Below are 13,370 nucleotides of genomic sequence, written 5' to 3'. Positions count from 1 at the left end.
CTCTATATTGTATTGTTGTAATATTCGAATAACTGAAAGCCAAAGGATATAAAAAGGATTATAATACGAATAGAGCGACGGCAAGCTCTATATCAAAAAGATTCTTTTAAAAAAAGAAACCTACTACATATCATATTTCTGTATTTGAAATAATAATCGATAATAGATATTAAATTTAACCAGAGCTTCCATAACCTTCGTATCGCCCTAGAACGCTACCAGAAGAATAGGAAGAGGAAATGGAAATGGATTGACCGATCCGGGTGAACACAAATACAGAATAGGAGGCGATCGATATAGCAAGGCTATAAAGAACAAAATCGATATATGCAATACTCTGCGCTGCACTAGAATACATACAAAAGCTACCCTTACAGGATAAAGCAGCTCTCAATCAAAACATTATATAAAAGATCGGAAAGCGCGCACGGAGGCGCTCAGAGGATCGGAGACAAAAGCGCAAGCGCGCTAGCTATCGCTTGGGAGGCTACTGAGGGTATTGAGACCTCATTTTTAGGAGAGGGGGATCATGTAAATTAGAGATTATCCCGCAGTTAGCCCAACCGTAATGCCCCCTGGGAGGCTCGCCTATACGGCCCGGTTGAAAATTACTAATAATAATAATAATAATAATAATAACCTTCGTATCCACATCTAAAGCTGGTATTCAACTTTTTGTAAATATTACTGTCATAAAATCGTAATATAATCTTTCGCTATATCTCTAAACCTCTCTTCTTTTAATTCTTTCAATACTATTTGCGACTTAATCTTAGCTCTGCAGACTCTCAAGAGAGAGCTGGAGGTTCGTAGAATGCATTGCGTACAGGTGTTGAGTCTTCGCATCCCCGGATAGGCTTGTATACGGCGCGTAAGTATACAGAATCGACAAATTGCGTTAGATATTTCGTCAGAGTATAGTTGTGGAGGTTGTCGTTTGAATAAGAGGCTATAAATCAGTTGCATGGGTCAAGGCTGTTCATATTGAGCGATTTCTTGGTGACGTGTGAGTAGGTAGGCAATAATGGAGAAACGAAAGCAGTGAGGACTATGGAGAAAGAAATTTAGGCTTCAGAGCATATTGCGACTAATACTAATTTGCGTCATCGACCCCTTGAGAAATCATTAGTTCTCGCTAAAGGAGCCAACTATGAGGCAATCCTCATTTGTAAAGCTTTTTCAACATTGGTGGTAATATGTATGAAGAGAATTGTAAATAGGAACAATTTATATTTTTAATCAATGGAATATAAGTGAGAGGCTTCATAGACATCTGTATGCATTATAACCAACAATGAAACATAAGATACCTAGACAAAACAAACGCAAACCCGAAAAATTTCGCTTGGGTATTTTACATCTCATCCGCTCTGTGAACTCCACTCAGAGTGATCCTTGTCCTACAAACTCCAACTGAAAATGACCCATCCATTAACCAATCAATTCACACGCTGAGAGATCTTTCATAAAATCTGAATACAAAGTCAAGTGTCCCTCACTTTCTAGGTCGGCCTCTTTTCCTTGCCACAGGTAGCTCTCCATCCATATCTGCTTTGCCTGCACTTCGTTTCTTCTCGGTCTTCTTTAGCTCCTTTTCAAAATCCTCCACCATGTACGGAACATCACATTCTAGCATTTCCGCAGGTTCCCATGTATTATAATTGGCTTCCCAACCCTCCCACTTCACACGATATTGAACCTTGCCCCTAACCTTCCGCTTATCCAGAATTGCCTCGACCTCGTGAACATCAGCGTCTCCATTCAACGAACCATTCTCCTTTTCCTCGACCCATTCTGGGCAATCCTCCCGCAACATCTCAACTGACTCCCAAGTCCAATCTTTTTGTTTTGGATATCCTTTCCACTCTATAAGCCATTGCTTTTTATTCTCGCCATCCAACCGAGATTGGTGCACTACATCCGGCTGATAAGAGTTTTTGGCTATAGTCTCGGTCACATTTTCTTCCTCTGAACCATTCTCATCTTCGGCCTGCTCGACTATAGAAGTGAGTCCCTTGGCTTCTTCGACTGCAGGAGTAGGTTCCTTGGGTTGTTCGGCTACAGGACTGGGTTCCTTGGTTTGTTCGGCTACAGGACTGGGTTCCTTGGGTTGTTCGGCTACAGGACTGGGTTCCTTGGTTTGTTCGGCTACAGGACTGGGTTCCTTGGGTTGTTCGGCTACAGGACTGGGTTCCTTGGGTTGTTCGGCTACAGGACTGGGTTCCTTGGTTTGTTCGGCTACAGGACTTGGTTCCTTGGTTTGTTCGACTACAGGAGTGAGTTCCATGGCTTGTTCGACAGGAGCGAGTACCTCGGCCATAGCTTTTAGATTGCCACTTGGATTGCCGCTAGGCTTTGGCTTCTTTGCTGAAGCTACAACTTCAGCTTCTTTACCGGATGTTAGCATTGCATCAGCCAACTTTCTTCGACTTCCTCCGGCGCGAGGAGTATCTTTTTCTGTTGTTACATCCTCTGTCAATCCTGCTTTATTGACCGGAGTTGGTTGTTGTGCCTTTTTCAACCTACTGAGCGGCGTTCTTTTCTCTTGGCGGAGTCGTGAATTTTGTAACTCGGCAGTCTTCTTCGCAAATGCTTTCTTAGCCGGCGTTGATGGTCCTCGAGACTGCAACGAATTCGGAAGTGCCACTTCTTGCTGAGGCTTGTTCTGAACTCCAGCTTCGTTATCTCCTTTGTCCTTCTGGCCATCTCCCTCGCCATCCGCTCTTTCCTCTACATGAGCTTTGGGTTCAGTCATTACCTGCACTGTCGAACTCTTATTGGTTTCCTCTATGTCTGCTGTGCTCGCAATCATTTGCGCAACGGGTGCCCTCGAACCAACCATATTGTTCAGTTGATTGACCGTTCCAGAGGGCTTTTGAACAGAACTCTCTCCCGGTGTAGTTGCTTGTTTGCCCTTGTTTGCAACTCCACCATTCTCCATACCTTTCCCTTTCCTTGACTCGAGCGTATTTTGTCGGTGTGCAGCAACCAAACTCGGAACCGGCTTGTAGGGTTTACGTTTGTAGACAATAAGCGTATTATTTAGCCTCGCCATTATTTCTCGATGACAGCGAGTATTTCAATGTTGTTATTCGTTCGATTCGTGTCGTGTCGTTCCGTGCGTCTTGTCTGTGATAATTGGAGGGCTTATGCGCTAACAGACCTTATCGCCTCGACTTCTGTATTTTAATTGCCTCGAAAAGCTAGAATATAGGATTTCGCTCTCGAAAATACATGCGCAATGAGTGATTAAAGTATTACTTGGGCAGAAACACAGAAATATTGTGATGCGAAACTCGAATTTGTGTACGATATGCTGTATTCGAGATTTTGGCGGGGGCTTCCACTAACCTAGTTTTGGACGCGACGTAACGCGATAGCGTGTTGAAGTGCTTAGGTAAGCGCGCGATTTATTATTTGGTCTTGTTAAGAATATTATGTCCCTGAATTCAATACAATGAATCTTCAAAGTTCTACAGTATCAAAGTTTTACTTCCCTATATTACATTTTCAAGCTCAATGTCTTCATTGTTCGAGTGAAAAGTAACCACTCAAGGTTCTTGCACAATGGTCCATCAGATACAATGTTTGAACATGATCCTGAAAGGTTTCCTTCTGGCATGATACACCAAGAAGTACCTCCCTTTCTATATACACAAGGAAGTGTCATGAAAAGAGAGCTTTTCACACGTATATGACGTTTGTCAGATTTAGAAATTCTTTAAGCACAAACTATTCTACATGATTCTCATGGTTGTACTCTGCGTGCTATTATTTTACCTAGGATTGAAGCAATAGCACATTCTCCACTCGAATGGTACGGCTGCGGAGAGAAAACGTCCTGTGCTACTGGTCAGATTTCAGCTATAAGTATACTGGTAACAAAAATTCCAACCTATTCAATTTTCCCCTTCGTCTAATGATGAATCTTTGAAAGTTTGAAGAGGATTGCCGCTTGATACTATCCAAACCAGAGTACCTCAAAGGGCTCACCCATCTACTGTAAATTGTAACTTTCAGATCACCTGGCTATGCTATGAAATGGAGGCAGGAGCAGAGCTATCAGCTCTATCTCATTAGTGTGCCATCAATCTGATTGAATTGCCGAACACGGCCGCACGAATCTGAGATCTTCAATCAATCTGGAATCATTATGACCCACGCATATATTCCCGGGCCTATTCTGAGGTGAACTGTCTTGGGGATCGAAGTAAGATATATTGACCTACTATCGAATATAGAAGAGGTGGAACTCGCATTAATATGTTGGAGAGTAACTACATTGTCTTCACCTGCATCTAGCCTAGCAAACCCAAATTGCTTACCTGTGATTGACAATCGTTTGAGTCGGCATGAACTCTTTCTGATTCATCAGAGTCAAGGGGCTAGATGTAGAGTGAATTCATTCATGTACACGTGTTTTTCTTGGGGTAGTGCTGGTACATGATATCATCGTCATCGTGATGTGATGTTAAAGTTTAGGGCTTTGACATGTCATGTGGCATATACCCTCGACGACCCTTGCAAACTTGTGGTCACTTGTAGTCATTGTTATTCTCATTCTAGTAGGGGTTGGTTCTTAGTCTTATTTTAGCTTTGACTAAATGCTGTTTGTTGCACATCGCAACACCCCTGTAGTCTTCTAAGTCATTGTTAGTCTCATTTTGGCGGTGGTTGGTCTCTTCAACTTAAACTCAAGCTTACGCGACCAACCCTCAACTAAAACCCTAAATGATATCTGTTGCACGTCGCTAACCCTTGCAGATTTTGAGTTACTCTTGGTTTATCTTAGCTAGTACTAGTTGATGTCAACTCGCGTTAATATTCCTTCTGCGCACAGCTGAATGATGAACCTTAATCATAAATGGAATTTGTTGCATGTCGCTAACCCCTGCACGTTTAGTCTGTTTGTTGGCATTGCTATGCCTATCATAGTATGAAGGGAAGAAAGAGGCTTTGGCAGTGGCTCCGTGACAAGTGACTAGTGAACAGTGACACTCTGATGGCGAAGATCCACTGAACTGAACTGTCCTCGGCACTTTAGGACTTTTCAGATGTTTGGTGCTTCTTCTCAAGTTGTCGGTGATATCCATTCCCCAGGGCTTGCTGTCTATCTTGAATGGTAGATCCAGCAACCTTATGACCAGGTTTCCAATACCCAAAGTCATTTGATTACGTGCCAATGGTTTAGGTAGCTCCATGCGCAAATTCTTGCCCGTTCAATATCTGAGAACTGAACCCAATTGCCACTATATTCATCCCGTCTCTAGGAATGTCGTTGTCATAAATCTATTCACTCTCGTCCGTTTTTGAACTCTTAATCTGTTGTTGGATACCCCAAGCCGAAGGATTTGATCTCGGGGAAATCACACACCAAAGACTATGTAATGGCAAAAAAGTGCTCAAGAATCACATTTCAATTCAATCTTTCGACAAAGTTTCTCAGCCTGTTGTATTCCCCAACTGTCGAACAACGGGATCATGATACGGTGGATATGCCCACAAGAACATCCCATCTTAGTTCATGAATTACTAAACGTATCTATCGTCCAGGCGTTATGAGATATTGACAATATCCATTTCGTGCATTCCTCTCAGTCCTCCTATCACAAGACAAGCCACATGAATTCCAGCTCCACAGGCAGTCATCAAATCCATTCATATACAACAGTCCCGCTTTCCTGTCTCCGACCCAAAGTAGTGTGCCACCGCGACCACCCTTCAGACACAGTAGCTTCTCTTAGGCTGGCGGAGCTCTCCTACAAGCATCCGTAATGTAGCTCCTCAAATAGTTCAAATACTTTGGAGCGAGCCCCTGGTAAACATCAGCATATGAATTCTAACTCATAATTCTCGATTGAGCTAAGATAGAGTGAATCTCATCTTGTGGTGGTCTGTATCCAAGTCAGAATTTCATAGCAACATATCCACACATCCAAAGGTAAGTCCAACCAAGTCATGAACCCAAATTCGACACAAAGCTACCGTGTGTCTCACTCCCTAGCTCCTTCCGATACCTGCCTATTTGCTTCCTCCTCCAACTGGCTATCCAACAGCTCCATTTTCCTCTTTCAGAACGAGTCTCAAATGCCCAATCCATAAGAGCCGTCATGACGTCCAATTTCTCAAGATGATGCGTACAAATACTACTGCATTCTCTTTCGTTGGCGCAAATTGGAGTACTCCGATTATATTCAACATCTCGTGCACTCTCCATGAAGCGAAGTAATATCCTTGAAAGTCACATCTCTAATTGCAATTCTAACATTTCATCTAAAACATCGCTATTAGATTCTGAATTCTACAGTTTAACAACATCCGGGATGTATAGACAAGCTGGGTAGCAAGAGCGATCGATGCAGAGATATTTGCAGCTTTATTAAGAAGATTCATAGCGAGTGAGAAACGAAGAGGGCAAGTGACTAAAAGCAGTGGGAGTTCCAGTTTATCTGAACTGATATCAAACTAATGAAAGTGTACTATATATCTATGTATGCACTCAGCCATTGAAAAGCTATGCTTGGTACCATGTGAAGTGAATGAGGGACATTAGTATTGTGTAGGTAGTCAGCATGTATTATTCCGCTTGAGTAGTGATGCCAGAAGGTACTGTATTTTCGCTCCTATCTTCATGGACTATTTAACTCGTTTATTGGATACCAATTAGGACATTCTCTGCTGGAAATAAGGATGGTAAGACTTCGTTTATGTAATGTTAGGTAGAGATTGAAGAAAAGAATTGAGTGAGGATGATAAGAATGACATGCAAGGCCATGCACAGTTTGTTGATATTTCAGTTACTGATCTAGATAGACTTGAATGATTTCACCGTCTATACATAATCTTTGAAGAGGCAGAGATACGTGCGTCGTTTGTAGAGTAAAGACTAACATTAGCTGAGACTGGCATACATTTCTGACGAATATATTGATTTAAATATCTAACCTTATTATCCTAACTATGCCTATTACCTATCTAATGTTTCCATTTAAAATCGAGTGTCAATCTATGAGTGGTATAATTTCGCTCCCAAAAATCACAATATTACTCTTCCTTTTCCCCACTGATCAAAGCTTCCTTCTCACTTATCTTCAAGTTTAGTCCGTCAGATTCATCTTCGGATGTCACCGCACCATCTGTCAACTCATATTCTGTGGCGGTCTCTCCTTCAGCATCGCTACCTGTACCACTACCTAGAAGTAAACCTTTAATATCGTCTTCGCTTAAGATGCTCTCGATGCTACCTCTCCTCACACCTTGTCGAGTTGCTCTTCTTCCTGACTCGATAGTTCTCTCGACTTTAAGTCGATTGGCAATGAACATTAGTTTTGGGAATGCACTTTGTTGGCCAACATGAAGCATTCTCCCCAGTTGCTTTGGGTTTGGATCACTTAAAATGCGCCAAAAGTCTGAGATGACGGATCTTGGCCAGATAGTAATGGTTCCCGAGAATTGCTGAAGCCATATTTCACTCCAATCCTGGCCCAGAGGACGAGGTAACAACTCGAGGTGACGGACTACTTTCAGCCATTTTTTGAGATCAAGTTTGAGATATTGTTCCGTAGCACTCCCAAGGAATCCACCTCTCCAACCTCTACCACGTCGATGAGTGACTGGTTGTCCGACAGAACCTCGCGAGGAAAAGAAAAAGAGATTGATGTGAGGATTGACTTGGGAAACAATGCTGAAGTTTACATTAAAATGTAGGTTTAGTGCTTTGAGCGGAATATCAGTTCGTAAACTTCCGTCTTTCCATTTGTGACCAAAGGAATAAGGTGCAAGAGTGCCATCGCGTTGTTTCATCATAAGAACCACAGGGTTCAAAATGCCTGGAACAGCTGCTGATGCTAGAACCGCAGACCAAATGACACAGTCAGGGCTCGTGAGATAGTTTGTCAAAATAGTAGGACTATGAGGATCAGCAGGAACACATGAGACATTGAGAATTCGGCCAGTTCGTTCATATGCTTCGCGGAAAGTCATACTACCTCGGGTGAACCAACTGCATCGTCGAGCCCATTCTATAGAATCGAATCTAGCTCCTGATTTCCACCATCGAGGTATCCAAGTGGTGAACGGTTCTGAGCAGGCAGTGATTCGGCCGGCTAGAGCAGGTACAAGTAATGCCTTCAATTCATCGTTCGTTCTTGTAGCGACCAAAGCAGCTACTAAAGCACCCCCAGAAGTTCCTGTAATCACTTCTGGCAAGAGATTCGCATCTAACAGTGCTTTGATAACTCCAAAATGATAATATGCAAAAGATGCGCCACCCGACAGACAGAGTGCTGTACGACCGTAGTTTGTGTGCATTCGTTTGAAAAGAGTGCGCTTTTCCTCATCTTGAAGTTGATCTGACTTCGCCAGAATTGAAATACCTTTCTCAACTAAAATATTTCGTCAGTTGAGCTGCCATTGAAAATATGTAAATCTTCAAAATTACCTTCATCGATAAACTCCTGTACCAAATCCTTCGTTCCATAATAAGTTTGAGAGTACAATCTCGAATTTTCCACTCCCACAAAATTATTCTTCACGCATGCCTCGATTAATGCCTTCAAATCTTCAACTACTTTCGCCTTCGTTGTATTATTTCCATTAGATGAGCTTTCTGTTCGATCCTCTTGTTCAATTTTCCGTCTGCATCTTCGAATCTGTTCCAAAACTCTTCGCACCGTCTTGGAATCATAATATGCGTATTCGTCCTCACCCTTCCACTTATCGTTTCCAAGATATGTGTCCAATGATTGTGCTTCTTTGACCCAATCTCCGTAGTTCGTGGTACTATGTAGCTGTTCTCGCAGTCGATTCCGCTTTCCCCTCCACTGTGCAACCAGGAAATTAGTAAATAACTCTAGTGGATAGCCCCATGAGAACCAGGGACAGAACCTCCACGGCATACATCCTATAGAATTCTTCCACCTCCAGGCAGAAACACAATTTAGAAAACCACTTACCGCGATAAAATGCTCATATGTCCAAATGTACAATCGCGTCACCATATATGACAGTCCCAACCCCCCAATCCACATGAAAACCACTCCTAGCAATGGCCATTTCAAAATCGAGTACAAATACCCTTCTCTCGTCTCATCTTTACTTCTCCTTGGGTTTTTACCTGCCTTACGCCTCTCCCCTTTCCTTTTGCCTCTCGCTCCTAGCCTCGTAGGGTTGACTGGAGCCCAATCATTCTGTGCGGTAATGAACAAGCTCCCCCTATCCCCTGGTGTGTTTGATCCGCTTCCAATTGCGACTTTACTGTTTCGTCGTACATCTATGCTGCTGCGATGTGGTGTAGATGGCTCTCTCGGACTTTGGGCCTGCGAATATATTGACAAATCATCAGAACTAGGACTTGGATCCGGTGCGCTCAGCGCATTAGAGAATGCTTGGAGGTGTTCTTCGGAAATGAATTCACGGTGGAAATCGGGGAGAAGAGATTCATCGTAGCCTTCTGCGGAAAGCGGCGATGGGCCATCTGTTTTGTGGCGGAGATCCGCCATCTCTAAGTGGTGGTCGAATTATTGGTTGTGTATTTTGTAGAAGATAGGAGTTCTAGATGTCTTCCTGCATTATATATGCATTAAGTATGGGTCTTTGCTTGGTTAATATATGAAAGAGGGTTGGCTATTATTGAAAAGTGTGGGGAGACTATGTACAATTATGTTGGGCGAGTTTCGCATCCGAAAATAGTTATGACGTAGCTAGTTAAGTACTAGGTCTTCTTAGCCTTTAGCACTACTCCATACGAGTGGTACATTCTAGATCGCTACAAGCATTGAGATCTTCACATTTTACAAAAGATTTCGGTACCCTAAGGAATCCAAGAAGCTTGAGAATGAGTTATGGTGCATCGTCAACAACATTGACTTGTATACGATATCAAACAATGGAAACCTTTAAATGGTCTAATCACTAATGCCTCGGTCCTTCCAAGACTACACCATCTATCGGTAGCATATTCACAGAATTCAAATACACGCCTCACAATGCTATGTTGAGAGAGATAAAAAGTCTTGATCGCGATACTATGCTGGTACAAACATGTTGGTCGGTTTGGTTCCTAATGTAAACTCTTATGAGCTCCCAGAACCTACCAAAAAAGCACTGAAAAACGACCTTTGTATAACTCCGTCCATCATAACAGATCTCCATAAGAAACCACCCCCTTCATTCCGAATACCTCCTTCACAACAACTTTCTCACTATTATTTAGACATACTGTGATAACCATCTGATACCTTCACCGTAACCTATTTTTACAATTAGTATGAGGCATAATAATCTTTCAACAGAAAATAAAACGCACCTTGTCTCATAACCACAGAGCACATGAAGACCTCGATAGGTCTGATACCCTCAAGAGGAACCTTGCCCTTTCCAGTAGTCTGATATAATCCTAATTCGTGTCTTAATTGGTCCTCGCTGATGGCATCTGGGTGATCGATCTTGTTTCCGAGAATGAGGAAAGGTACTTTAGAAAGGTCCTCCATCGACAAAAGGGCATCGAGTTCGGCTTTCGATTCGACGAAACGTTCGTGATCTTTGGAGTCGACTAAGAAAACGATACCGGAGACTTCTGGGAAGTAATCCTTCCAGAGACGACGAGCTACATCATATTAGCTTGGTATTAACATTCTAATAATATGAGAATAAGTACCCTGTTGATGTCCTCCCAAATCGAAAGTTGTGAACTTGACATTGCCGATAGCAAGTTCCTCAGATGCTGTCGCATGGTCAGTGAATGTTGATTACGTGTGCTTTGCGCCGATGTGCGAGACTTGAAGCTGCTTACTAGGGTGAAGAGTAGGTTGGAGAATGGCAACGCGGTCGTTCTAAAAGCATAAATTTATCAGTAATTGTTCCCTTGATCAAAATGCGAGAAGTTGTCGTTCGCCTCGGATCGAGCATCCCCTTAACCTGGTTTCCTCTACGCACCTTCAGCATGTGTAACAGTGTAGTCTTTCCAGCATTATCGAGACCGAGGAAGAGGAGTTTTGCGTGTTTGTTCAAGAGTCCCAAGGACGCAAGAGTATCCCAAACTATTCAGATGAGATAAAAGTCAGCAAGCTGTTATGTTGTAAACACTTTCTTCTCGGATCCATTCCAGAATACTACATACACCAATCGAGGAGCCACATGTTGTATGTTTATTGTATTGACTTGTATTAATGAAATCGGTGTTAAGATATCCTCGCGGACTGTGGTTGATGAAAATCAAATGGTTGAATTTATATTGGAAGTTCATAGATACGTGGATTGATTTGGCTCTCAAGAAACCTGGTCCACGCTAGCTCTACATTGGCCTTAATAATATGGCATTCATGCATTGAAGCGCCACTCAATACTATCTGTGCCACAACCACATGATGACATTGACAGACAGAACACAATCCAAAATTCGAGAACAATCAAGTACATGTTCATCAATTTTGTAGGTCTTTTCTTTGTCAAAGTTGATTTCGGTGAGACTAGAAGATCCGATCAAGAGCTAAAGTTGCCTTCTCGCCCTGCCAAGGTATATAGCCTGTGGCTAATGCTGTTTATTGGGTAAGTTAGCTATTCAACAGCTAGGAGCGTCAGATGGTACAATTGGAACAATTGAATCATGATCTTCGACCAGGAATCTGGCCAAGATACTTTCTCAGAACATTCCAAACCACACGAGATAGATCTAGGGGTCAGATTCGGCTACTTCTTTCACCTCGTCTATGCTCTGCTTGGATATTGTGATATTCTTGCAAGTGGAAGAGATAAATCACCCAACTTTCCACTCATACATCAGATCAAAGCAAGGTAGGATCACATCTAAGTTGTAGGGATATCTTGCTCTAAACGCTATATTCCTGCCCTTCAAAAGTTCGTCACTTATATATTTCCGAATAGCTTGAAAGGAGTCACAGGTCCCAGCATCACTTAACTAGATTGAGTCGGCGCCTCTTTCCACCCCCCTATGTACGATCAAAGCCTATTTGTACATAATTCTTCTTGGGCTTCCCTTTCATTCAACGACTGTTCCGCCCTTCACGTGCTCAAACTTAGGTTAATAGTATCTGTCAACTTGGAAACCTGATTTCGATTTTATACTGGGCCACAGCACACAAGAATTACTGAACACACAAACGCATCGAGGCCAAATAGCTTCCATTCAGAAGTTCGGATTGTTCTGTATTTACTTGAGCATTCTCATTTATTATCAAAGAAAAAAGGGGCAGATAGCTGTAAGCTTTTAAGAGATCGTGAACCGAAATACATATGTATTGATTTTCTCGGCAACGCGATGGCTTCAACGAATGATTCAATGACTCAAAGTGATGTAAATACTTTCACTGTTTCCTGAATAGACTGATGCAATACAAGTTCAACGTGTCATGGTACAAATCACTGCAGTTGATGCTCTTGGAAAGTGCACGAAGTTACCCAAGACGGGGGATGATAACTTGTGCTACAATCCATGAAGTAGATGAAATAGATAATTCATTGCAACGGAAATGAATTCAACCTCAGTTCACTCAGTCATTACGTAATCCGTCATGCTCTCCACAAAAGAACAAATACCTAGGTACTACCTACCCCATCCATCCAAAAGGAAGATCTTAAAATATCCGCAGCTAATAAGAATGATTAAACATATAAAAATTCCCTTGACTTCAAAAGGTCAAAAACGGCAAAAAACGACACCTGAGTGATTCGAACACTCGCTCCCGAAGGAAATGCCTGACTTTATTATAAACAATAGCAGGGCATCGCGTTAACCACTCCGCCAAAGTGCCTGGTGATTTAATGACCGATTGGCGTGTTGGAAGTATATAATGCAATCACCCAAAATTTTCTGTCGTTTGACACACAAACAAGCTTAACCTCAACATAACTGGAATCTTCCTTGACGTCATGAAAGTAAACACATTGGCAATCGTATATTCCAATGCAATGTTATCGTAGGTCGAAATACTACCTAGGTATGCTCGTTACTAGAAGCAAGGCGTGTACATAACATATCTAATGCGAAGAAGTGCATACAAATAATTTTGTAGAAAGAAAGTTTCTTCGGGCATCTGCTAGTAAGTGAATGGGCTAGTAAGAATTTTCTTCCAGAATCTAACTTTTCAGGCGAGTTGTTAGTGCACGGCTGAATTGCTCAAGTAGTAGTTTGAGCAGTATTGTGTAAATATGTACCTAGGTATGTTTCTTCAACTTGCGCTCGATTTCAGATATGCAACAAAAGGTTCCAACCTCTCGATTCTTTGTGTGAGGAACTTCAATCTACCAATCGAAAATCTTTTGGGTGCAGGTCACTGGGTTTTCATCAAAGAGCTTCGCTTCTCCATGCATGTTTAAACGTGCGATAGACGAGTTTAGAATCTTTGACCATC

At 42.3% G+C, this 13,370-nt stretch overlaps 3 protein-coding genes across 3 annotated transcripts; all 3 read right to left on the bottom strand.

Annotated features, from left to right (window-relative positions):
• Positions 1-1,495: 1,495 nt before the first annotated feature.
• On the bottom strand, positions 1,496-3,055 carry EAF02_006892 (uncharacterized protein; the record flags this gene model as incomplete). The annotated part of the gene is made up of 1 exon (XM_038902940.1): positions 1,496-3,055. One exon carries the CDS (start codon positions 3,053-3,055, stop codon positions 1,496-1,498), a length of 1,560 nt encoding a protein of 519 aa, XP_038757261.1.
• A 3,989-nt stretch (positions 3,056-7,044) lies between these two features.
• On the bottom strand, positions 7,045-9,500 carry EAF02_006891 (uncharacterized protein; the record flags this gene model as incomplete). Its single annotated transcript, XM_038902939.1, has 3 exons — positions 7,045-8,384; positions 8,441-8,822; positions 8,955-9,500. 3 exons carry the CDS (start codon positions 9,498-9,500, stop codon positions 7,045-7,047), a joined length of 2,268 nt encoding a protein of 755 aa, XP_038757260.1.
• Positions 9,501-10,209: 709 nt separating this feature from the next.
• EAF02_006890 (uncharacterized protein) lies at positions 10,210-11,138 on the bottom strand (the record flags this gene model as incomplete). The annotated part of the gene is made up of 6 exons (XM_038902938.1): positions 10,210-10,250; positions 10,307-10,606; positions 10,658-10,723; positions 10,793-10,832; positions 10,936-11,039; positions 11,120-11,138. The coding sequence occupies 6 exons, from the start codon at positions 11,136-11,138 to the stop codon at positions 10,210-10,212; spliced, it is 570 nt and encodes a 189-aa protein (XP_038757259.1).
• Between the last annotated feature and the right edge of the window lie 2,232 nt (positions 11,139-13,370).

This window comes from Botrytis sinoallii (genome assembly GCF_014898435.1).
Source record: "Botrytis sinoallii strain Bc 23 chromosome Unknown BSIN_011, whole genome shotgun sequence".
Classification (NCBI taxonomy): Eukaryota; Fungi; Ascomycota; class Leotiomycetes; order Helotiales; family Sclerotiniaceae; genus Botrytis; species Botrytis sinoallii.
Note: the sequence above shows the minus strand (reverse complement) of the source record. Positions and strands in the feature narration are given on the sequence as shown.